The sequence below is a fragment of the Doryrhamphus excisus genome, chromosome 17 (genome assembly GCF_030265055.1).
Source record: "Doryrhamphus excisus isolate RoL2022-K1 chromosome 17, RoL_Dexc_1.0, whole genome shotgun sequence".
In the NCBI taxonomy this organism is placed as follows: domain Eukaryota; kingdom Metazoa; phylum Chordata; class Actinopteri; order Syngnathiformes; family Syngnathidae; genus Doryrhamphus; species Doryrhamphus excisus.
Genome location: NC_080482.1, coordinates 7088742 through 7113010, shown reverse-complemented (window position 1 = coordinate 7113010; position 24269 = coordinate 7088742). Strand labels below are relative to the sequence as shown.

Below are 24269 nucleotides of genomic sequence, written 5' to 3'. Positions count from 1 at the left end.
GCTTTCATCACTACAGGGATCAAACCCCAGTCCCGGCATTGCAGAATACCACTTCAGGTTCTTCCTCTGTTACGGCTGATTAGACACTCACCTCCTATAGACAGATCATTAAGAAATGCATCGTTTATTTGCTTTTATGCAGAATCCAGGAAAGCACAACATGTCAGGCAATGACAATTGCCTTCCTTTAGAATATAAATAGTATTATAAATACTCTTACCTGCCGACACCTTCCTGCATGTGTTAACGGCTCATACTATCTCCTATCACGGAAAAATTGCAGGGTCAACTTCACCCACCCCATCTGTGTGGGTGCAATTTATATGTCAAAGCAACCTAGTGGAAATGAGGCAGAAAAAAAGCCATATTTTTCAAGCATAACCCCCATTAAAATGGTGCAATAGTTAGGGAGTTACTTGGCAATCAATTTTGGCAGATTGATTCACAGTTTGTCCTCTAAAGGACAAACTGCAAGGACTCGAACTGGCGGCGTGATGATGATTTAATGATGTGGGCACCTGTTTGATGGGTGCGGATCAAGCCCAATGAGGTCTTTAAGGTTTGTCATTCAGCCCCAGAATTCCAGCGCAGTGACTCAATAACCCCTGGCCCCTTTCTTCTCCGTCACCCTCCTCCTGTCAGTACCCCCTTCTCTGCTTTATTGCCACCCGACCCGCCCCGTTTGGAGCAGACAGCTGGCTCGCAGTGTAATCCCACGCTATCTGGATCATTTGATGATGCCTGCCGCTGGAGCCCAGTCAGCGCCGTTACCCGAGACCCGTTCGCTTCTGTCTTCTTCCACCCTACGGCGCCCTCATTTCTGTCGCCTCTTCCTTTGTTGGCTTTCCTGCAAATCCCCCCCCCCCCCCCCCACCCCCCCAGCGGCGCTAACTGTAACAGGAGCCCCGCTGGGTCAGAGAAGTTGAAAAGACAAAAGAAGGAATGTGAAATGGTGTAGTCTTGGATAGGACTAGTCACCTTCCTTCATACCGATCTCTTTAGTGTACTTGTACTGGATTACGTCTGTGAAAAGAAATATTTGGACCCTTTAGTGAAGCCTAATACCCGAAAAAAGTGAAAACCAAGGTATTAGCAAAATAAGAATTCATTATATTTTGGTGTAAATTGGGATAGAGGTGTACATCAAGGGATTAATGGTCATGAATGCAACATTCTACTGCAGGATGTAAATACAGTAAACCTCGGATATATCGGATTCAATTGTTCCCACTGGTTTTGTCCGATATAAGCGAAATCCGTTATATGCGTATACCGGAAAATGTCAGTTTTACGCATATATCGGATTTATATCCGGTATATGCGTAAATCAGATTTTATCCGTTATAAAAAGGCACTTCCTTGACTATGTTTCCAATGTACCTGGACGCGCAGGCAACGCTGCAAACGCTGCAAATGACGTCGTATAGCGGCCTGTCACGATTCGGCGAATCGGAGCGCCACGATGCGGCCATCCGATATATGCGAGGGAAATTTAATGGAAATGCATTGGAACGGGACTGGAGATTTTGTCCGAAATAGGCGAAATCCGTTATAAAAAAATCCGATATATGCAATGAATTTTTATTGGAAATGCATTACAGAAAAATCGGTTCTTTTTTATCTGTCCGTTGTGAGCGAATTTCCGATATATCCGAGTCCGATATATCCGAGGTTTACTGTAGCATCATACATATCTGTAACATTTTATTGACACAATCTTCCCCAAACCATTTATACTAATACTAATACTAATACTACTGTTAGTAACTACTGTCACTACTGTTTTGACCCATTTTGAACCCCCGACTGATGGTGGGGAAACCTTGAAAGCCTCTTCAGGATTCAGGATGGATCTTCAGGATGGAATGATGCAGCACTCTACAAGAAGCAATGAAGTCTGTAAAATTAAATAATAAAAAAAAAAGAAAAATCCAAAAATTGTTACAACTATAATGATGAAAATGGTAATATTAATGATGATTATAATAATGGTGATAATTATAACAATAATAATGGTAATAATGATAACGATTATAACAATAATGATAATAATGATAATGATAAGAATAATAATATTACAATGATGATAATAATAACAGGGGAAAACAAGACTGTGGCATGAACATGATTGTATCTTTTATAAGCTTTTGCTTCAGCCTACTCCTTTTGGGCTTGTGATCAGATAGTTGAATACAAATGTAAATAATGGAAAGTTATATTTTGATTGATGTAAGAAATGCACTGTGATGTTTCATATATATGCCCCCCCCCCAAAAAAAATAAAAAATAAAAAAAAACCTTTAAATACCAAAGTCACAAAATCCAGATGATGGCTGGGTGTGTTACAAATGGATCAGACATTTTGATGAAATGGTATCATATATTGTCATAATATGCAAATTAGATGAGTAGATTTACTCCCATCACAATCTTTGGGTCATAATGGTGTTTTTTTTTAAATTTACAATATGCCTTTACGATTCAATACAATTTATAATTTGCCACAGCAAATCAATCTCCTCCATCCAACCCTGTCTTCTGCATCGGTCTCTCTCACACCAACTACCCTCATGCCCTCCTCGTGTCCTCCTTCACTACTGGCCGCTCTAAACGCAGCATCCTTCTACCAATATATTCACTATCTCTCTTCTGGACATATCCCAACCATCTCAGTCTGGCCTCTCTGACTTTATCTCCAAGGCCTCTAACATGTAATGTCCCTCTAATGTATTCGTTCATGATCCTATCCATCCTGGTCACTCCCAATAAGAACATCAGCATCCTCATGTCTTTTCTTCAGTGGCATTGTCTCTAGACCAAAACAACATGGCTGGTCTCAGCACAGTTTTTTATACCTTTCCATTCATTTTAGCTGAAACTCTTCTATCACGCATGACATTTTTTCCTGCCTGCAAATGCTTCTTCACCTCCTTTTCACAATCTCCATTGTTATGGCAACATGATTATTACAACAGCCAGGAGTTGGTTGCACCACATACTGAATGTCAGGATTTGTTATAAGTGAAGTTGTTTGATTGTACTCTTTGTGCGTATCAGAGGATGTAGGATTTACAGGAGTAAGTCATGCAAAGAATAATATACGGGTGTTTTTTTTTATTCCTCTGCTAGATAAATCTGTGCAGCGTGGGAAATTACAAGTAAATTTATTGCAGTAGTTTGGAATCCTTCCCGTCTCCTCTTTGCGACTGTGACGCTCACGCAGCGCCGAAAAGTCCGGAAGTTTTTCCCAACGATGACATAACAACTGAATGCTCCGTGACAAAATGATGCCGGCTGACATTTATTGGGAATATTAAGTTTCTCCTGCGCTAAAGCTCCATACCAATAAGAATGTCTAAAGAAATGATTTTTCTTTTTAAGTTCACGTCTGATGTCCCTTCCTGTCTATTTCCTCCTGACAGCTCAGTGTCGTTACGCCCTGGGGATGGAGGATGGCAGCATCCCAGACTCTGACATCACTGCCTCCAGTGCCTGGTCTGACTCCACCGAGGCCAAGCATGGAAGGTCAGTGGGTTTCACTAAATAAATGATGAATTGTTGCCACGGTGAGCTTTTAGTGTTTAGATAATGGCTGCATTCACACTTGTGGTTCGGTACACTGTTAACCCTTGGATGCATAAGTGGGTCAAAAATGACCCGGTCAGGTTATTTTCTTGAAATATCTTAGTAATGAAAAATTGTTATCATTTCATATTCCAGGTATTCCTCAAAAAACATGTTTTTGATATCATGCCATTCACATTTTTTACTTATTTTTTATAAATTTTAAGAAATTTTTGTTTTTGTGTTACTACTCCAACCTTCCATAAGTGGGTCAAAAATGACCCGGTCAGGTTGTTTTCTTGAAATATCTTAGTAATGAAAAATTGTTATTTCATATTCCAGGTATTCCTCAAAAAACATGTTTTTGATATCATGCCATTCACATTTTTAACTTATCTTTATACATTTTAAGATTTTTTTGTTTTTGTGTTACTACCCCAACCTTCTATAAGTGGGTCAAAAATGACCCGGTCAGGTTGTTTTCGTGAAATATCTTTGTAATGAAAAATTGTTATTTCATATTCCAGGTATTCCTCAAAAAACATGTTTTTGATATCATGCCATTCACATTTTTAACTTATCTTTTATACATTTTAAGATTTTTTTGTTTTTAGTGTAACTACCCCAACCTTCTATAAGGGGGTCAAAAATGACCCGGTCAGGTTGTTTTCGTGAAATATCTTTGTAATGAAAAATTTTTATCATTTCATATTCAAGGTATTCCTCAAAAAACATGTTTTTGATATCATGCCATTCACATTTTTAACTTATCTTTTATACATTTTTAAGAAATTTTTGTTTTTGTGATACTACCCCAACCTTCTATAAGTGGGTCAAAAATGACCCGGTCAGGTTGTTTTCTTGAAATATCTTCGTAATGAAAGAATTATCATTTATCAATTATCATTTCATATTCCATGTATTCCTCAAAAAACATGTTTTTGCTATCATGCCATTCACATTTTTAACTTCCCTTTATGTAACACACAATGGATCCTCACATTTTCTATTGTTGTACGGGGTCATTTTCTTTTTCAAATATGTAAAAAAAGTGAAAAATGAAGATGTTCCTAACATGAAATCATTCTTGTGTGGTTCTAAATATAATACTAAATATCATACAAGTGATTATTCCTAACCAAAAGGGGCAAAATTGACATAAAAACGCATTGATTCTAGTATGGGTCCAGGCACTCGTTCATCTAAGGGTTAAGTAGCGTTCACACTGTTTTTTTTGTTTTTTTTTTTGTCAGGCTGCTCAGTAAAGAACATATACATAAAGTAAGGACTTGATTGAACATAGCTCCTTTTTAACTGACCCAAACATGGCACATATGAACGTACCCTTGGTCACTGTCTAGCAAGTGTACATCATTGTTGAGTTGTTCTTCAGAAGGATTCTGCGGCTGGTTTTGGCACACTCACAAAGCTTATCCTGTCAGTGCAATAAAATAGCACGCTGTGCATTGTGACAGGTCGTTTCTGAAGTCTCGCTGCAGTTTCACATTTCGGGCTTCACTCAGCCTATTTTTTTTTTTTCTTTTCTTCGCCTCCGCTGTTTTGTTACGCCTCCAAAGCAGAGTGCAGTCATCATCACATTCAATCTGCCAACTTGCCAAGTGACAGTTGAAACATTTACAAAATGAATTCAGACTCCAACACATGACCGTGATGGATTGTTTTTTTGGAATTCAAATAACTTTTGGAGAGTGGCACACTGCAGTGATTTGGATGTGTGGAAGCGTTACACAATGCAGATGTTACAAAAAGAGGCTGTTGGTGGGATGATGACGTGTAACGTGACGTGGTTATTGCTGGGAAATGAGGTCAACGGGCAAAAAAAAAAAAAGTGGTCATGGCTTTACTTCGTTGCACTCAGTGGTGCATCTTTCTGAAGTCCGCTAATGATACGAACGTGCTGTGGAAAGAAGTTTCGGTAGTGTTTTAAATCATCAAAACGATTACATGTTATCATCAGTGTACGTTTTAATGCATGATCATGGCATGTATATCAAATGATGCAATGTTTTGTTTTGTTTTTTTTAGAGGGCTTTATAGTCGAAAAAAAGTGTATCCCAATGACAGCATTGTAACATAGCTCAAATTAACTTATATATGTTCATGTTTCACATAAGGATTGGGAATGATGGGCAGAATTTAAAAAAGAAGTGCAGTTCCCCTTTAAGGGATAAGAATCTCTTCCTATTAGATTTGATAAACAAGGGACCACCAAACAGTATCTTGCGTTGTCATGATGGGAAACTCAATTACTTTTATTGACTTGACTTTTTATGAGTCACTCACGAAAGTGAATCGAGTACCCAACCCAGCAGGACTCACTAAACTCGTGAGCCCACATCAGGTTCACGATTCACCAGTCGGCACCCTCATGTGGTGTTAGTGAGGGAGTCTAGTTTGAGAGTTCCCGCGTTTGAGTGCTAGGCTCGGCGTTAGTGAGAGGGTAGCTCAGACAGAAACAGGAAGTGGAAAGGAGAGTTGATTTGAGACATGGAGTTGATCTGTCATGTTACCGTCTTTCCTTTTTAATTTAGCTAGCAGCAGTTGAGTGAGTGAACAAATTAAGAAGTCGAATACCCGCGAGTCCTGGTTCAGTAAAACCTTGTTTGACTTGGTCGATGGTCATCACAATTGCTTAGGGCTAGAGACGGCGCTGATGCGTCCCATCATCGATAGAATCGATCGACTTACTACGAGGTAGACTTGCAATTTGAGGACCGATACATTTTTTTTAAAATTGTAGTTTGTACTTTTTACAATATATCATGGACTGCACGGTGATCGAGTGGTTAGCGTGCAGGCCTCACAGCTAGAAGACCCGAGTTCAATTCCACTCTCGGCCATCTCTGTGTGGAGTTTGCATGTTCTCCCCGTACATGCGCGGGTTTTCTCCGGGTACTCCGGTTTCCTCCCACATTCCAAAAACATGCTAGGTTAATTGGCGACTCCATATTGTCCATAGGTATGAATGTGAGTGTGAATGGTTGTTTGTCTATATGTGCCCTGTGATTGGCTGGCTACCAGTCCGGGGTGTACCCCGCCTCTTGTCCGAAGACAGCTGGGATGGGCTCCAATACCCCTCGCGACCCTTGTGAGGATAAGTGGTAGAAAATGAATGACCAGTGGCCATTTTGCTCCAGTTTTGAGAGTGGAAGCACTCAAACCTTTTTCATGGAGATGATACCGTTTCTTACTCACCTCGAGTATGTTTTTTCTTCATTCTTTGTAGAAACAAAAACAGACGTTGCTACATATGAGACCTGGTGGGTGTAAGTTTGACCATTTAGTTTTCTTCAGTGAATAGCCTAGCATGATGTTGCTGTTAACTGTATTATTAGCACTTTAGCTTGCGTAGCTAAAGTTTACATAAATGTTGCTAAAGTTACGCTAATGTTATGTTGTTTCACGTGATATATGGCAACTATTACGCTGAACAAATGCAGAATGAAAGCCTCCCTCATCTATCACTGTTAATTGCTTCCAGAACTGAACATTACAAGTGAATTTCAACTAAACAGGATTCCTTATTTATAAATGGAATATTTTTTTTTGTTATAGAACAGAACTCTTTGTAGCTATAGTATCAAAAACCGGGTCACGACCGTAATACCGTAATTAAACGGTCACAACCGACTTGCCTAAATGCAGCTCATTAGAATTAAAGCTAAAGACACACAAACCGTGTATTCCCAGTATGGCTTATTAAAGGCACTTTTAAACTTCTAAATTCCACAGCACTCTTCTAATACACTAATGTGGGACCAATGAGAGATATTTTAAATTATTACAGAATAGTGTAATAGTATCTTTTCTTTCTTTTTTTTGTTTTTTTTTGGATTTCATGAAATTGTACAGGTGTGTCCAATATAGTCCATCCCCAGTCAATTGTTTTGTGTACAGAAACGCGCACGTGTAAGTCCCACCATGTGTTTTCCTGAGGTTTATTGTGACATGAAGGTGGTAGTGTTTGTTTTGTAATCACATTACCCACTTGTCTGTCAGGAAGCCATGTAACATTCTACAATAACCATGTGTAGGAGTGATACGTGTGTGTGTGTGTGTGTGTGTGTGTGTGTGTGTGTGTGTACATTTGGCAGAAAGTCTGACCATGTGGAAGAGATTATTAGCTGCAGGCGCTCTCTAAGAGACACGGGGGGAAACACTGAGACAGCAGTGGAGGTACAGAAGGAAAACGAGGAGGGATGGGTGCTAAAAGCCAGGGAGAAATAATTTAAAAACACGACATGGACGACAGTGTTGCAGCGTTCTAGCTAATAGAAAGCGGCTAGTATCAAATAGGAAGCAATACTATGATGCGCTAATCCCACCACTTGCTGGAGTGTAGTTGACGCCCATCATAAGACTTGTGTATGTGTGAAATCATGCGGCTCTTTCCTGCTGCATGACCTCACCCTCCCCCGAGGGGAGCAGCATCACTGTCGACGTGACATAATGGATTTAATGGTTTCATGCACAGCTTTTATTTTGAAAAGAAGCCCCTGAACAGAATGTTGGATGGACTATGAGTTAAAGGCTGCTAAATAGTTTGCGTGGTTGTCCAGATAATTACATTGTTTGCATTAGAGTGGGATTTGTCTTTCTCACTTGCTACTTTTCCCCTTTGGGGGTACGTGCATCTGTACATAGTCCTAGCCGGGTGTATGCTTGCCTGTTTGTATGTGGGTGTCTGCTTGCAGTAGTAAGAGTGCCACAGGCATTGGTGTTGTATTTCAATAACTTTTTATTTGTGCCTTGTTCACTCACTGAATCATTTAATTATTCATGTGTGTCCATTTTTAGGTTGAGCACAGGAGAAGGGGACGGAGCTTGGTGCCCCGCAGGCGCCGTCTTCCCCAGTGGAGCTGAATATCTTCAGGTGACCACTTTCAGTTTGCTTGAATTGAGCGCGTATATAATTTTACTTTGCTATACTCAGATTTTTTTTTTATCACTAAAGTCAGCCAGCATACCCGCGCAAGCGAGCGAGGACAAGCGGGCATAAGGAATGCCACACATGACTACTTCCTTCCCTCGACTGTATTTCCGATCAGGGCTCAAAGCTCCAGCTAACTGACTCCCCATTTTCTGCAGGTGGACCTGCGAAAACTTCATTTCCTGGCACTGGTGGGCACACAGGGTCGCCATGCTGACGGGCACGGCCAGGAGTTTGCCCGTAGTTATCGTCTCCACTATTCCCGAGACGGAGTGAAGTGGATGACATGGAAGGACCGCTGGGGCCAGGAAGTAAGGCGGGGTTGATTCCATGTGCAGGGCTTTATGTTCTTTATGTAAATACATCTTTTATGACTTTACATGAGATGTAACAAGTAACATGTTTCACATAAGGATTGGGAATGATGGGCAAAATTCCAAAAAAGTGCAGTTCCCCTTTAAGTGATAAGATTCTCTTCCTATTAGATTTGACAAACAAGGGACCACCAAACAGTATCTTGCGTTGTCATGATGGGAAACTCGATTACTTTTATTGACTTGACTTTTTATGAGTCACTCACGAAAGTGAATCGAGTACCCAACCTAGCAGGACTCACTAAACCCGTGAACCCACGTCAGTTTCACGATTCACCAGTCGGCACCCTCATGTGGTGTTAGTGAGGGAGTCTAGTGAATGCCAGTTTGAGAGTTCCCGCGTTTGAGTGTTCGGCTCGGCGTTAGTGAGCGGGTAGTTCAGACAGAAACAGGAAGTGGAAAGAAGAGTTGATCTGTCATGTTACCGTCTTTCCTTTTCAATTTAGCTAGCAGCAGTTGGGTGAGTGAACAAATTAAGAGTCGAATACCCGCGAGTCCTGGTTCAGTAAAACCTTGTTTGACTTAGTCGAGTCGACCATCACAATTGCTTAGAAACGGCGCTGATGTGTACTATAATCGATAAATACTATCGACTTTCTAGTGTAGGTTGGACATTTCATAAGGTAGACTAGCAATCTGAAGACCGATACAAGAACTGTTTTAAAATTGTAGTTTGCACTTTTTGCACTATATCATGTTTGGAGGTAGGCTGCACGGTGAACAAGTGGTTAGTGCGCAGGCCTCACAGCTAGGAGACCCGAGTTCAATTCTCACAAAAGTGAATCGAGTACCCAACCCAGCAGAATTCACTAAACACATGAACCCACGTTAGGTTCACGATTCACCAGTCGGCACCCTCATTTTGTGTTAGTGAGGGAGTCTTGTGAATACCAGTTTGAGAGTTCCCGCGTTCGAGTGCTAGGCTCGGTGTTAGTGAGCGGGTAGTTCAGACAGAAACAGGAAGTGGAAAGGAATTAATTTAGCTAGCAGCTGTTGAGTGAATGAACAAAAATTAAGAGTCGAATACCCGCGAGTCCCGGTTCAGTAAAACCTTGTTTGACTTGGTCGATCGTCGACCATCACAATTGCTTAGTGCTAGAGACGGCGGGTTGATTCCATGTGCAGGGCTTTATGTTATTTATGTAAATACATCTTTTATGACTTTACATGAGATGTAACAAAAGAGCCCAGTAGACCTTTCAGTTTCAGTTTCAATGACAACACCTGTGCTTTTGTTTGGTCAGCGTCCAATATTTTCACTAGTGATCAACTTTGAGCTGTGCTTTGTATCGTCTACCGTGAGAATTACACTCATGTAAGGAAGCCACTATTCAAATTTAATTCCGGTGTAACTCTTGCATAAATGCTGCAACTGCAATACTGTGCCCGAGGCGTCACCTCTGAAATCAGTCGTCACGTCTGTGTTTGAAAGTTCCAGGCATTTCATTTGAGCTTTTCTGGGATTAAGAGCGGAGCACGCCCTGAATAATAAGTTCCTGCCTCGGGGCGAGATTCCAAACTACCAAAAAACAGGAGGGAGAGTGAGTGTGGGTGAATATTTGTGCTTGTTTCTCCAAGGTGGTGTCGGGGAATGAGAACACCTACGATGTGGTTCTGAAAGACTTGGGGCCTCCCATAGTGGCCCGTATGGTGCGCTTTTACCCGCTGGCTGACAGGGTCATGAGTGTCTGCCTTCGAGTGGAACTCTACGGCTGCGTGTGGACGGGTGAGTGTGTCCTCTCTTGACTTTTGCTTTTTATTTGGCTTTTTTTTTTGGTGTGGTTATGATGTCATGGCAGAAGGGTAGCAGTGAAAATAAACAGGAAATAGGAAAAATATGCTGTTTGATCAAAAAAAGCTGAAATGGAAACTGTAGCAACCGTCCTGGCTGCTCAGTACCATATGGCAAAGTTGGCAGTAATACTCACACCTGTCATGTGTAATCACAATTAAAGGTTAACTATACTATGTATTTGACGAGATAACTTTGCCTGTACAGTTAATAATATATAAAAAAATAATAATAAAGTTAAATAATAATAATAATAATAACACCGTTAGTTAATTAATAATAATACTGTTAGTTAATTAATAATAAGAATACAGTTTAATAATAATAATGATAATAATCCAGTTAAATAATAATGATAATAATCCAGTTAAATAATAATAATGATAATAATCCAGTTAAATAATAATAATGATAATAATAATAATACAGTTAGTTAAATAATAATAAAAATAATAATTCAGTTAGTTAAATAATAATAAAAAATAATAATAATACAGTTAAATAATAATTAAAAAAAATAATAATGCAGTTAAATAATAATAATAATACAGTTAAATAATAATTAAAAAATAATAATAATACAGTTAAATCAAAATAATAATACTACAGTTAAATAATAATTAAAAAATAATAATAATAGTTAAATAATAATAATAATAATAATACAGTTAAATAATAATAATACAGTTAGTTAAATAATAATAAAATAATAATAATAATACAGTTAAATAAAAAAAATAATAATCCAGTTAAATAATAATAATACAATAATAATACAGTTAATACATAATGTACACAACAATAATGTACATAATATAGGTTTTATTATGGCCACAGTTTTATCCTGGAACAGATTATTTCTGCTTTTAAATCCGGAAAAATAGTATATTTTTCCAAATCTTCCCTTTCAGACATTGAAGGTTGACTTAAGTGTCATTTTAGATTTAGTCCTACCCAAGACGAGAGGGGAAAAGGAGGATTGAGTCAATAATAATGATTACAAGTGTGTTCGCCATCCATCCCATGCATCAAATTTACAGGCTTGCTAATGTTTGCCAGAGTTTAGTGTGTCCGCCCTCTGATGGATAGCGTGGGTCTCTACGATCCCCGAAGCACTCGCTGTATTTATGAGCGCTTACCTTCTCTGTAGCCTCGTTCCAACTCCCTCGTTCATCAGGAGGACAGATTTAAATCAGAGCTGTCCTGGCTTTGTCTTCTGGGAGTCTTGTTAGTTTCCTCCATCGTGGCGTGTAAGCCAGGTCGGCTCCGAGCCTGAGATGAGGCGCGTTATATAGCATAAATATGGGCACTTTTCCGCCAATCAGCACAGTTTATGGTATAAGCAAACATGCTGAGGCACCACTAACTGTAGATTGTAGGTTACAAACTGTTTAGTTCTCTCCCCAAGTTGAAGTCCTCCATGCAATTTGTTCATTTTTGCCCTTTTTTCAGCAATCAAATGACAAATTGTTGGCATTGTGTCTTTCACTAGATGGTTTAAAGGCTTATACAGCTCCAGTGGGCCACGTCATGAATCTGTCAGGCATGCCCGTCTACCTGAATGACTCCACATACGATGGAAGCACAGAACAAAGGTAAGCACTTGTGGCTTTAAAATGGCCCGAAATGCTTGAGCAAAGAAGCGTTCGCGCTACACGTGTTTCCCGTCAGGTACCACTCAACTCATGGAGTCCGATCTTGTCCTGCTCCTTCCTCAAGGCCTAATACAAACAGGACCCACTGTGTTATTTTAGTTGCTGGGGGATTTGGAGGCATGTTTCCTGGTGCTAATGTTTTGGCAAGCCGCTAGAGGGTCATGCTCGCTCGCTCGGGCTGTGCGGTTAATGGGCCTGGGATGTTTTGCTTATGAGTAAGCTAACACCTTTTGATGCGATCCAGACGTATTTCGGTGCAGATGTGCGCTAATGTGAGACAGGAGAGTCACCACCGGTTTGGTGACCTTACTGTTTGTTTGTCAGTGTCGTGACCTTGTGTTGCCGTGTGTATGCAGGATGCAGTTTGGTGGCCTGGGTCAGCTGTGCGACGGCGTCCTGGGAGGGGACGACTTCATCGAAACCAAAGAGCTGAGGGTGTGGTCGGGCTACGACTACCTGGGCTGGAACAGAGATGTTCTCGGGAAGCCCAGCGTGGACATTGAGTTCCACTTTGAGAAGCCACGAGTCTTCCACACCATGCAGGTAAGCAGCAGTGGCAGCAGATGTGTTTTGGATTAGATTGGCCCGCTAGGTCAGCTCAAAACGTGGAAGTGACTCCCATTTTGCAGGAGATCCCTGAAAACAGCAGACCACTTTGGTTATATAGAGGATCTTTGGCTATTGCTGTGAGCAGGGCCGAACCAGGCCATAGGAAACTTAAAAAAATAGTCTTGTTAATTAGTAATTAATTACTTGATTCCAGTGAATATCTGCAAAGTAGCATTCATTAATTATAAATCAAATTTTTTTTACTAAGATAGTATTGGTTTAGAGGCTTCTAAAAACTGTTTTCAACATTAGAGCCCTCTAGATGTGAACTAACACCCCTATAGTCACCTTCACACTTGTATAACCAAGTTTTAGCTTGGAGTGGATTATGGCCACAGCAGTCGCCTGTGTTGTTATTATGATCATAATGTTGTTATTAATTAATTTTCAGTGACAGGACACGTTTGGTGTTTTTTTTTTAATCTAATCGAATCCAATCCACTTTATTTATATAGTATTATTATATTATATTATTATTTAGTATATTTATATAGAGTTTCCAAAGTGCTGCACAGACTAGTAAAATAAAAAGTAAAAATTGAATACAATAAATAAAGGTAGAAATTGAATTTAATCCAAAACTAAAAGATCAAATAAGAAATAAAATAGTATTAAAATATTAAAAACAAGAAGCAAAGCAATAAAGGTATAAAAAATAAAACCAATTAAAATAAAAAGAACTAAAAGACCACTTCAATTACTACTACTACTATTATATTATTATTACTGCTATATATCTTTTTTTATTTTCTTTTAGTCTTGTTAATTAGTACATCAAGGGGGCGGTCCGGCCTACAGGAACATTAACTTTCTGTCAATGTGCCCCTCCCCTGAATATTTTGTGCTAGTACTTTTCGGGTGTGGAAATAGTAATTTATGCGACTTTTCGAGTCGAGCCCTTTTGACGTGAGCTCCAACCTTCCCCAGGACATGTTTTAAACAACGCTCTTATTTGGATTCCAAGGTAGTTCATCCTCTATCCGGAACTCATGCACTATCCTCAAAATCTCTTAGATTTTCCTATTTATGCATGCAGTCGACTGCCAACAGGTCTTTGTGATGCCCTTGGAACCTCTTGCTGTGTGTGTGTGTGCGTGTGTGTGTGACACATTTTTGGAGCTGTGGTTAAACAGAATTCTGTACCTTGTGCAATCGCCTCGCTCCCATTTCAATTTCCTGTCTGCATTCATATGAATCCCCACTTGGGGCACAAGTACCCCCAAATAATCATTTGTGTCCAGATGTTCTTCATTCTTCATACTGCCGGCCATTTCCACTTTGGGCCACATGACCTGAATTGTATTCTGGAACAACTTGATGCATAAATCCATATGCTCATGAATAACGCCTATAAATGTTATTCGAAGTAAGACCCTCCAAAATGATTTCCATGTGTTGAGCGAAGATAACAATGCTGACAAAGACCTTTTTTGTGGTTATTTTTTTTAATGAAGGCTTTGATCTGGTAAATGAATAACCTCATTATGGTAAGTCGAGCATCACGGCAGAGTAATGGGAGGCTAATGCTTTATTTATGCCTCTAATGAAGCCCTGCAAACAAACTCCTGGAGGTCATTTGATGCGTGCAACCTATAAAATACAACAAGCCACAACAGATTACAGCAATGTTGTCTCTAGGGATGGAGAAAACATCTGTAATGTAGTACGTAATATACTGTACAATATGATAAAAATGAATGATAAAAGTATGTGGATTAAAGATCGGCCGATATTTACGTTCTTTACTTGAATCGGTATCGGCCGATACGCGCGTGGGTTCGCCGATGTATTTTTCTGCCGCATTATTTTCAGACAGGCATCCGCCGGGCAGCTTTGTGTTGCCGGAGGACCCTGTAACACACGCAGTCGCGGTACCCCTCCCACACTTTTCAACTAGCCTCTAACAGTTAAACTTAGTTGAAATACTTGCTTTTATACTCGGTATAGGGCGGCACGGCGGTCTAGTGGTTAGCGCGCAGACCTCACAGCTAGGAGACCAGGGTTCAATTCCACCCTCAGCCATCTCTGTGTGGAGTTTGCATGTTCTCCCTGTGCATGCGTGGGTTTTCTCCGGGTACTCCGGTTTCCTCCCACATTCCAAAAACATGCTAGGTTAATTAGCGACTCCAAATTGTCCATAGGTATGAATGTGAGTGTGAATGGTTGTTTGTCTATATGTGCCCTGTGATTGGCTGGCCACCAGTCCAGGGTGTACAAGCAAAATCGGCCATCGGCTAAGGCTGATGGAAAAAAAATGGGTATCGACATCGGCCCCAAAAAAAACATATCGGTCGATCCCTAGACAGTGTGGATGTCCCTAGACAGTGGAGTGGGTGCATCGCTGCATGTGATAAGCTACTTAAACCATCAAAAGATTGTCTCCAATTGACTCTGACTACTTGCATGTCATGTTGCCAGCTTGTATGTTTAAGTTTTAAGCAACTGGCATGCCGGGCCGAAGTTTGCCAACCCCTGTTCTACAGGCAACAACCTCTGAAGTCCCAAAATGTTTCTTTAAGCGTTGCCTGTTTCCTGGATTTTCACCAGGGGTTTTCCAACACCAACCTCATATGTCATTGCGATCTAGTCACTGGATTTGTCCCACTCAAGAGGTCAGGGTCTGATTCTTGGACTTAACCTGCAGCTAATTGCTCAACACAAGCCAGGTTTTTTTTTTTTTTTTTTTTTTTTTTTTTTTTAGTCCTATGGGATTTTATTGAAACACGACCTTGTAAGAACACAGAGAGGTTGCACCAAAAAAAAAACAAAAGGATCACAGGAAATTCCCAGTAGAGAATTTAGATTGACACAGTCTTGTTTTCTGTTGACTTTCCAGACCACCACTGTGACTTTTGCTAACACACGCGCACAAAGAAGCAACTTACACTCATGTGGCGCAGCTGTCGCTTCGCGTGCGCTCACATGTGGATCACGTTAGCAGGGCTCCGAATGAGGTGCAAGGTTAACAATGTGACTTCTTTTGATTTTATTTGTCGCTAAGTTCAACAATTTTAACCTTGACGGCTTATTCGGTTGTCTTGCTGATTTTTTGTCATCGCTACAGTGCAACCGTGAAGGTGGAAAATGATCTCTTCCTGGATGCTGGTGGACTGTTTTGTTCCAGTTTCTCCCCTTTGGAAATATTCAATATCATGCAAGTGGAAAAATAGGCGAAATACTGGACAAATTAAACACCCAAAAAGAATGGGATGGACCTCACTTTAGTGTTTATTAGCTGTCACACAAAAGCTATGCAGTGGCTAGCACAATAGAAAATGCAAAATACGTCAATCCTTTGACGCTTGGAGGCTATCGTACTGAAAGTCTCACATTGTTAGCACACAATTGTAAAAAAAAAAAAAAAAGTTAACCAATAATAGAGGAGAGTAATCCAAATTCTGAAATGTAATATTATTCATTCATCGATAAAATCTTACTTACTTGTTCATATAATCTCCTTTCTGCTCCATTTTCTTTACAGCGTGAGGGGTTCAAGGACACTTGTATTTGTGAGTGTTAGGCGCTAATTGTTTTTCCATTTTTATTAATTTATTTATTTTCTACCGCGTTTTCCTCACAAGGGTGCTGGAGCCTATCCCAGCTGTCTTTGGGCGAGAGGCGAGGTACACCCTGGACTGGTCGCCAGCCAATCACAGGGCACATATAGACAAACAACCATTCACACTCACATTCATACCTATGGACAATTTGGAGTCGCCAATTAACCTAGCATGTTTTTGGAATGTGGGAGGAAACCGGAGTACCCGGAGAAAACCCACGCATGCACGGGGAGAACATGCAAACTCCACACAGAGATGGCCGAGGGTGGAATTGAACCCTTGTCTCCTAGCTGTGAGGTCTGTGCGCTAATCACTTGACCGCCGTGCGGAAATGTTAATATTAGTAAAACATAATCTTTCAATGCTTTGAGGGTGTAATAAGTTGTGCATCTGTTGCCGGTCATCCACCAGTGTTCCGACCTTTTGCAGTTAATAGTGAGCTGCCATTGTTTGGCATGTATGGCGTCCATTTTCTATTTTTGACTCCCTATCCGCCTCCTCTCTCTGCAGTGTTTTAGGTTTCCTCATCAGCAGTCACTTTGCACTCCAACTCTTGCAGAAGCAATTACAGTGGCAGCAAGGAGGCTGACAATGTGTTGATATTTTGTTTACTAATAAAATGTGCCCAGCTGAGTTGAATGAAGGAACCTACCACAGAGTTATTTGTTTATTATCTATTCTGACCCTCCTCCTCCTCCTACACTAGGTGCACAGTAACAACCGTCACACTCAAGGTGTGCGGGTGTTCAACAAGGTGGATTGTCTCTTCAAACCTGGCATCCTCCAGCCGTGGTCGTCTCCAGCGCTCGCACTGCCCGTCCCCCTGGAGGATCTGAAGGATCCCTCTTCTCGGACCATCTCCCTGCCCCTGGGAGGACACACGGCTCAGATTCTGCGCTGCAAGTTCTACTTCTCAGACCGCTGGCTGCTCCTCAGCGAGATATCATTCCTGTCTGGTGGGTATCTCTATTCATGCCGTGTTTGGGATTGGGATTGGGCAGCACCAAAAAAATACGCAGTAATCACTCGTTTATCGTAGTTACTTGATTCCAGTGAATATCTGCAAAGTAGCATTCATTAGTTATAAATCACTTTTTTTTTTTACTTAGATAGTAGTGGTTTACAATCTTCTAAATACAGTTTTCAACATTATTAGAGTCCTCTAGATGTGAACTAACACCCCTATAGTCACCTTCACACTTGTATTACCAAGTTTTAGCTTGGTGTGGATTACGGCCACAACAGTAGCCTGTGTTGTTATGATGATCATAATTTTTTAATTAATTTTCAGTGATGGGACATGTTTTGTGTTTTTTATTACCACTACCATGTCTTATGTCATTACTACTACTATTATATTATTATTATTACTGCTGTAGTTTTTTTCTTTTCTTTTGCACCACAAGACTTTTGTGCACCGTCAGTGCCTCCCCCATGTCCCTTATTCCAGAATTTTAAGATATGTATTTATTTTTACCATTTTATAATTTCATTTAATTTATAATTAATTGATGTTTATTATATGATATGTACTATAATATAACATCATTATATTATTAGTGACCAGTCCAGGGTGTACCCCGCCTCTTGCCCAAAGACAGCTGGGATAGGCTCCAGCACCCCCGCGACCCTCGTGAGGAAAAAGCGGTAGAAAATGAATGAATGAATGTTTTAATTTTAATTTTGTTTAGTTATTTTTTTCCATTTTATTTTTATTATTTTTACTTTTGTATTTTGATTTTTGTTAACTTTTATTGTGTTTTATTTTAGTTTGTGTCAGTTAAAGGGGACCTAATATGCTCATTTTCGGCCCTTTGTATTGAGACGTGGACTCCTACAGTGTAGCTACATGCTATAACCCGCACAGAAAGCTCGCTAGATCTTCCAGAATCTGCACCTATTCCAGCTGTATTTCCTTGCATTTCCAAAACGATCTGTTTTAATGTATTCCACCCACAACCCACCTCCGGGCATGCCCACTCTGCTCTGATTGGTCCCACTCGGCTTGTACAGCTAACAGCTTGTACGCGGGCACGCCCATATAAGAAAGTCAGACTCATTGTGATGTCACAGGGAGCTGGTGCTGGAAAAACTCCCTGAAACCAAGCTTTCAGAGCCATCCCAAACTTCTTTTTGGTCATTATGATGATACAACATGATCTGTATGAGTAGAAAAGTCAACATAATAATAGACAGGCAATGTCACAGGCAGCCCGACTGGCAGGGAACAGTTTTTAGGGCAGATTGCATTATGTATGGGGAAAAAAAAACAAATAAAACCTGCACATTGATGCTGTATCACACTGACCCTGCAGCTCTCTATATTAATCTTCCTAATTAACTATGTTAATGTTACTAATTAATGGACTAACCCAGGATGATGAAAAGCCTTCATATCCCTGCAGTGCTTGTGATAAATGATACATTGTTTGGATTCCTGGCAGGAAACCAGCAAGCTTGAAAAACTGTTGTGAGGCACGCCTTCACATTCTAATTAGTTTAGTATTACATTTTACTTTTTATCTTCATAATAATGTGCTTGTTTTTTTAGCTAAATAAGGTGACCAAAATATACTTTTATAATGTTTCTACTCTCTCTTGCAGAGCCCTTTGAAAAGGACAGAAAGCAGACAAACTCCATCCTTCCCACCACAAGTTCCTCTCCTTTCCTCAACCGCACCTCTTCTTCCTTCCCAGCGCCGAGTCGCAGCACCTCCAACGCCACCACTGGTGAGTCCGACTCCTGCTTCCAGCGTTCTCTTTGTCTGGAGGCTGCTCTCATTACCCATTATTATCCTTCACTCCTCTTCACTTTCTCCTCCTTTGCTTATCATTTTTCACCTTTGCCATTATGACGAGTGCTACAGAGATCTTAACAGAGCATCTTAACTTTTGACGCAGAAACCAGCTAAGGATCATACTGGACAATCACACACAACATCCTGGTATCTTTAGCGTCAACCGTTTACTCTACTTGGGCAGATCCCATCCTCCTCATTGGTCGCTTTCCTCCTTTCACCGCCTCTCTGCTCATTCACACCCTCCTTCTTTGTCCATATTCCCTGCTTCTCCTCCTCTACCTCCTTTAGTATCTCCCACCACTGCCACCTCCACCTTCATGATGAACACCACTGCTAACTGGATGCTGTCAGGTGAGGCGGCTTTAAGAAAAAAAAATAAAAAATGGGTGGCCTACTAATACTGTGGAACGTCTCTGGTTGGAGTCGGTTTCAAGGTCAAACTGTCATCAATGACCGGATAGTAAAACTATATCAATCTTTGATGGCGCATGATGGACACATGGCGTCTCAGGAAGAGGAAAGCATGCATTGTGCTTTTCAATGTTTTTAACTGCCATGCAAGTGTAAAAAGAAGTTAACCGCCGTGTAGTCAAATGAAGTAAATCTAAAATACATTAAAACTGCTATTCTTTGACGATGTGGGATGGACAACATAACACAAAACGGACACAAATCTGTCCCGAGGCAACGTTTACCCCTCGTATGACATCATAGCTCGATACTATAAGTTGATGAAACTACCCAATGATGTCAAATACCTCAAGTTACTAGCCGTGTACAATATTTTGGAACCTATTTACTACAGTAAACCTCGGATATATATCGGACTCGGATATATCGGAAATTCGCTCATAACGGGCAGATAAAAAAGAACCGATTTTTCTGTAATGCATTTCCAATAAAAATTCATTGCATATATCGGATTTTTTATAACGGATTTCGCCTATTTCGGACAAAATCTCCAGTCCCGTTCCAATGCATTTCCATTAAATTTCCCTCGCATATATCGGATGGCCGCATCGTGGCGCTCCGATTTGCTGAATCGTGACAGGCCGCTATACGACGTCATTTGCAGCGTTTGCAGCGTTGCCTGCGCGTCCAGGTACATTGGAAACATAGTCAAGGAAGTGCCTTTTTATAACGGATAAAATCCGATTTACGCATATACCGGATATAAATCCGATATATGCGTAAAACGGACATTTTCCGGTATACGCATATAACGGATATCGCTTATATCGGACAAAACCAGTGGGAACAATTGAATCCGATATATCCGAGGTTTACTGTACATACATGTGGGGGAGGTACTCAACACATCAGTAGTAGTATGTGTTTTAAGTTTAGGAAAATAAAGTTTTTATTCAACTTGAGGTGTTCCACTGTGTGCAGCAAGAACTCTAACACATAATATGTTTATGAAGAATAACAACATGGCCGTGGTGGCACAAAGTGCATGTTTTCCGGGGTTTTTTTTGGACACATAACTGGAAGTTCTTTTTTTTTTGTTGGGGGTTTGTTACCACTATGGTGCTGACAGGCTGGAGACTTTGTGTGTGTGTGCGTGTGCATGCGGGAGTGTGTGTGTGTTGGTACATACCTGCATGCCGCGTTTGACCTTGAAAGATGATCAAACAGCCTCATTGTGTTGATTCATGGTTCAGGTTGTTGAAGAGCCTTGCACATTCTTTTCTCCGCATAGCGGGCCCCTAGAGAGGCCCCAGATATGTTAGGTGATGAAACTATGCAGGAGTGACCTCAGTGTGTGTGTGTGTGTGTGTGTAAGATAAGCCAAATAACTCTCAGCATAGATCCCCACTGACTAGCTGACTGCTGTACTAAACAACAAGCATCACAAAAATGGATACCAGTTGACGTCACCTTCTTCTCATCTGTCCCAGGCTCCGAGTTTGCCGCCGTGTCACCAAAGGCGGGGCTTCCGGTGGCCAAGGATGATAGTAGCAACACCGCCATTCTGATTGGCTGCCTAGTCGGCATCATATTACTGCTGCTGGCTGTCATTGCCGTCATCCTGTGGAGGCAATACTGGAAAAAACTGCTGGGGAAGGTTTGTACACCTGCATAAAATATTGTTGGGGGGGGGTTGAACTCCATGGATGGTTATGTGGTGTGTTCATGTTACCACGGCAGGCCCAGAACAGCCTCTCGAGTGACGAGCTGCGCGTCCACCTCTCCGTCCCCTCGGACAACGTGGTCATCAACAACACGCACAGCTACTCCAGCCGCTACCAGCGCATACACACCTTCCCCGATGACCCCGAGCGGGAGGGCGAGTGCGAGTACCAGGAGCCCAGCGCCTTGCTCCGCCCACGCGACCACCGTGACAGCACGGGTGGGTTAACACACACATGCTTCCATGCAGCCATTTACAGCATGTCCTGCTGAGAGAGGCACTTGAACACAACACGCTGATAGAGGTTGTTTACTATTGAAGCACGCACACACACAGGCTTTAAATTTCGCCACTTCAGATTTCTTCACACGTGTTCAAGCTCTTGCGCTCTTTGCCAGGAGAATTATATGAATGTCACTCATTGAATGCATGGACAAAAGTTTCGGGACACCTGCCATTACACCTCCATGAAGTGAAAATGGCCTGGAATGGAGCTTTTAAATGGGCTTTATTTTTGGTCTTAATTTGTGTTGTGTTTTTCACTCTTTAGGGATCCCAAACCGTCATAGTCCTAGTTGGACTATAAATTTCCTAAAAAATTTTATTTTATGTTTTTACATTTTTTCAGGTTGCCTCCCAGCCCAGCTTGTGGGCTAACAAACCCTCATTAGCTGGACCAAAAATGGCCTCAAACGGCAACGGGTCACGTCTGCTCTTTTATCCTGTTGCACAATTGTACAAAATTGCTGAATTTTTCAGGTCTTTGCCATGACCTTTTTAGTCTACCTACCAAAGCCTCGTGAAGGATCTCGGCTGAACCTACAGATGACCTAAAACAGAGTTTTGTTATGCAAAATCTTTTTTTTTGCATTAGGGAGTTGTGCCAGGATACTCAGGCCATCTCATTAGGGCTGCCAGATGGACCCAACAATGGCCTAAAACGCCACTTTCAGAGGGGTACATTTGTCTGCTGTTTTGCAAAGTCCATTTAGTTCAAGGCCGTCGTCTTTTTGGGGTCAAAGGGTTGTATAAAATCATAGAAAATCTCATTGGTCGTCCAGGTCAGACATAAAAAAAGCACCTTGGAAACCTCCCAGACCCCCCATTGGAGACCTTAAAGCACACCTTTCAGAGGGGACCATTTTGACTCACATTTTTGGGAGCCTTTTGAGGTCATAGGTCATTGATGTCATTGGAGAGTTGGGGCCTAAAACCCCACTTTTCTACATTTTTGAACTTCTACTACAACATTCATTCATTTTCATTACACCCTGGACTGGTCGCCAGCCAATCACAGGGCACATATAGACAAACAACCATTCACACTCACATTCATACCTATGGACAATTTGGAGTCGCCAATTAACCTAGCATGTTTTTGGAATGTGGGAGGAAACCGGAGTACCCGGAGAAAACCCACGAAAACTCCACACAGAGATGGCCGAAGGGGGAATCGAACCCAGTTCTCCTAGATGTGTGGCTTGCGCGCTACACACTCGGTGTCTCCTACAACATTCATTCATTTTCTACCGCTTATTCCCACGAGGGTCACGGGGGTGCTGGAGCCTATCCCAGCTGTCTTCGGGCGAGAGGCGGGGTACAACCTGGACTGGTCGCCAGCCAATCAGAGGGCACATATAGACAAACAACCATTCACACTCACATTCATACCTATGGACAATTTCGAGTCGCCAATTAAGCTAGCATGTTTTTGGAAGGGGTGGGGGGGGGAAACCGGAGTCCCCGGAGAAAACCCGAACTCGGGTCTCCTAGCTGTGAGGCTTGCATGCTAACCACTTATCCACCATGCAGCCGGATGTGTAGCATTCATTCATTCATTCATTTTCTACCGCTTTTCTTCACGAGGGTCGCAGGGGTTGCTGGAGCCTATCCCAGCTGTCTTCGGGCGAGAGGCGGGGTACACCCTGGACTGGTCGCCAGCCAATCACAGGGCACATATAGACAAACAACCATTCACACTCACATTCATACCTATGGACAATTTGGAGTCGCCAATTAACCTAGCATGTTTTTGGAATGTGGGAGGAAATCGGAGTTCTTTCCTGTAATAATACTACAAATAGTACCGTAATAATAATAATAATGCATTTTATTAGGCATTTTATGGAACCCAAGGACGCTGTACCCCCCCAAAAAAAGTCCCCAAACTTTAGTTGACGTATTGTATTGAGAAAATAGTTCACCTGGATGATTACCTGAGTGAGGAGTGAGGATGAGCTTTTATTTTGAAGGGGGAAAGAAAAGGATGACTGATGAAAACGAGGGCATGCGTGTCGTCGTGCCGCACCGCATGAGACTGGCATGCCATGGTTTGAACATCCACCATTTCATCCACTTTGGCTAGTTTTCTTTTAACATGCTTGTCCTTGCTGTGCCACTGCATCCCATCGTCCCCGTTTTTTATTGATGGATTGACATGCTAACAGTACCTTATTTTGTTTTGTCACATGTCCACTTGATGTTGTATCGCGCTGTGTGTGTGTGTATGTGTGTATTTGTGTGTATATGTGTATGTTGTGGTCTCTCAGCCTTGCTGTTAAACAACCCGGCCTATCACCTGCTCCTGTCAGATCACAGGAAAGGCTCCAGGCCCGGCACCTGTCAGGCTCAGGAAAAGAACCTCAATGTGCCCCATGGTAAGAGACCTTAGTCTGGGCAAATGCAGCTAAAGTAGGCTCCCGCATCGCCTCCGCTGCTGACATACGTAGACGCCTGTCGGGGTTGGCTCTTCATCTTGTGGTGCATGCCTCTTTCCTGTAAGTCCTAACATTCATTCATTTTTTACCGCTTTTCCTCACGAGGGTCGCC

At 41.5% G+C, this 24269-nt stretch overlaps 1 protein-coding gene across 7 annotated transcripts in view; it reads left to right on the top strand.

The window, feature by feature from the left end:
* ddr1 (discoidin domain receptor tyrosine kinase 1) overlaps nucleotides 1-24269 on the top strand; it is a 51875-nt gene that overhangs the window by 21365 nt on the left and 6241 nt on the right. For 3 of the 7 annotated variants that reach the window (XM_058052899.1, XM_058052904.1, XM_058052900.1), the window contains 12 exons: nucleotides 3423-3525; nucleotides 8383-8458; nucleotides 8674-8826; nucleotides 10468-10615; nucleotides 12174-12276; nucleotides 12693-12879; nucleotides 17212-17461; nucleotides 19110-19235; nucleotides 19595-19657; nucleotides 21208-21374; nucleotides 21458-21659; nucleotides 23990-24097. In XM_058052899.1, the coding sequence (XP_057908882.1) occupies nucleotides 3423-3525; nucleotides 8383-8458; nucleotides 8674-8826; nucleotides 10468-10615; nucleotides 12174-12276; nucleotides 12693-12879; nucleotides 17212-17461; nucleotides 19110-19235; nucleotides 19595-19657; nucleotides 21208-21374; nucleotides 21458-21659; nucleotides 23990-24097 (1686 nt within the window). Of the gene's footprint in view, nucleotides 1-3422; nucleotides 3526-6731; nucleotides 6852-8382; nucleotides 8459-8673; nucleotides 8827-10467; nucleotides 10616-12173; nucleotides 12277-12692; nucleotides 12880-17211; nucleotides 17462-19109; nucleotides 19236-19594; nucleotides 19658-21207; nucleotides 21375-21457; nucleotides 21660-23989; nucleotides 24098-24269 lie in introns of those variants that run through there. The other 4 variants (XM_058052901.1, XM_058052903.1, XM_058052906.1 and 1 more) reach the window with 4 other exon arrangements.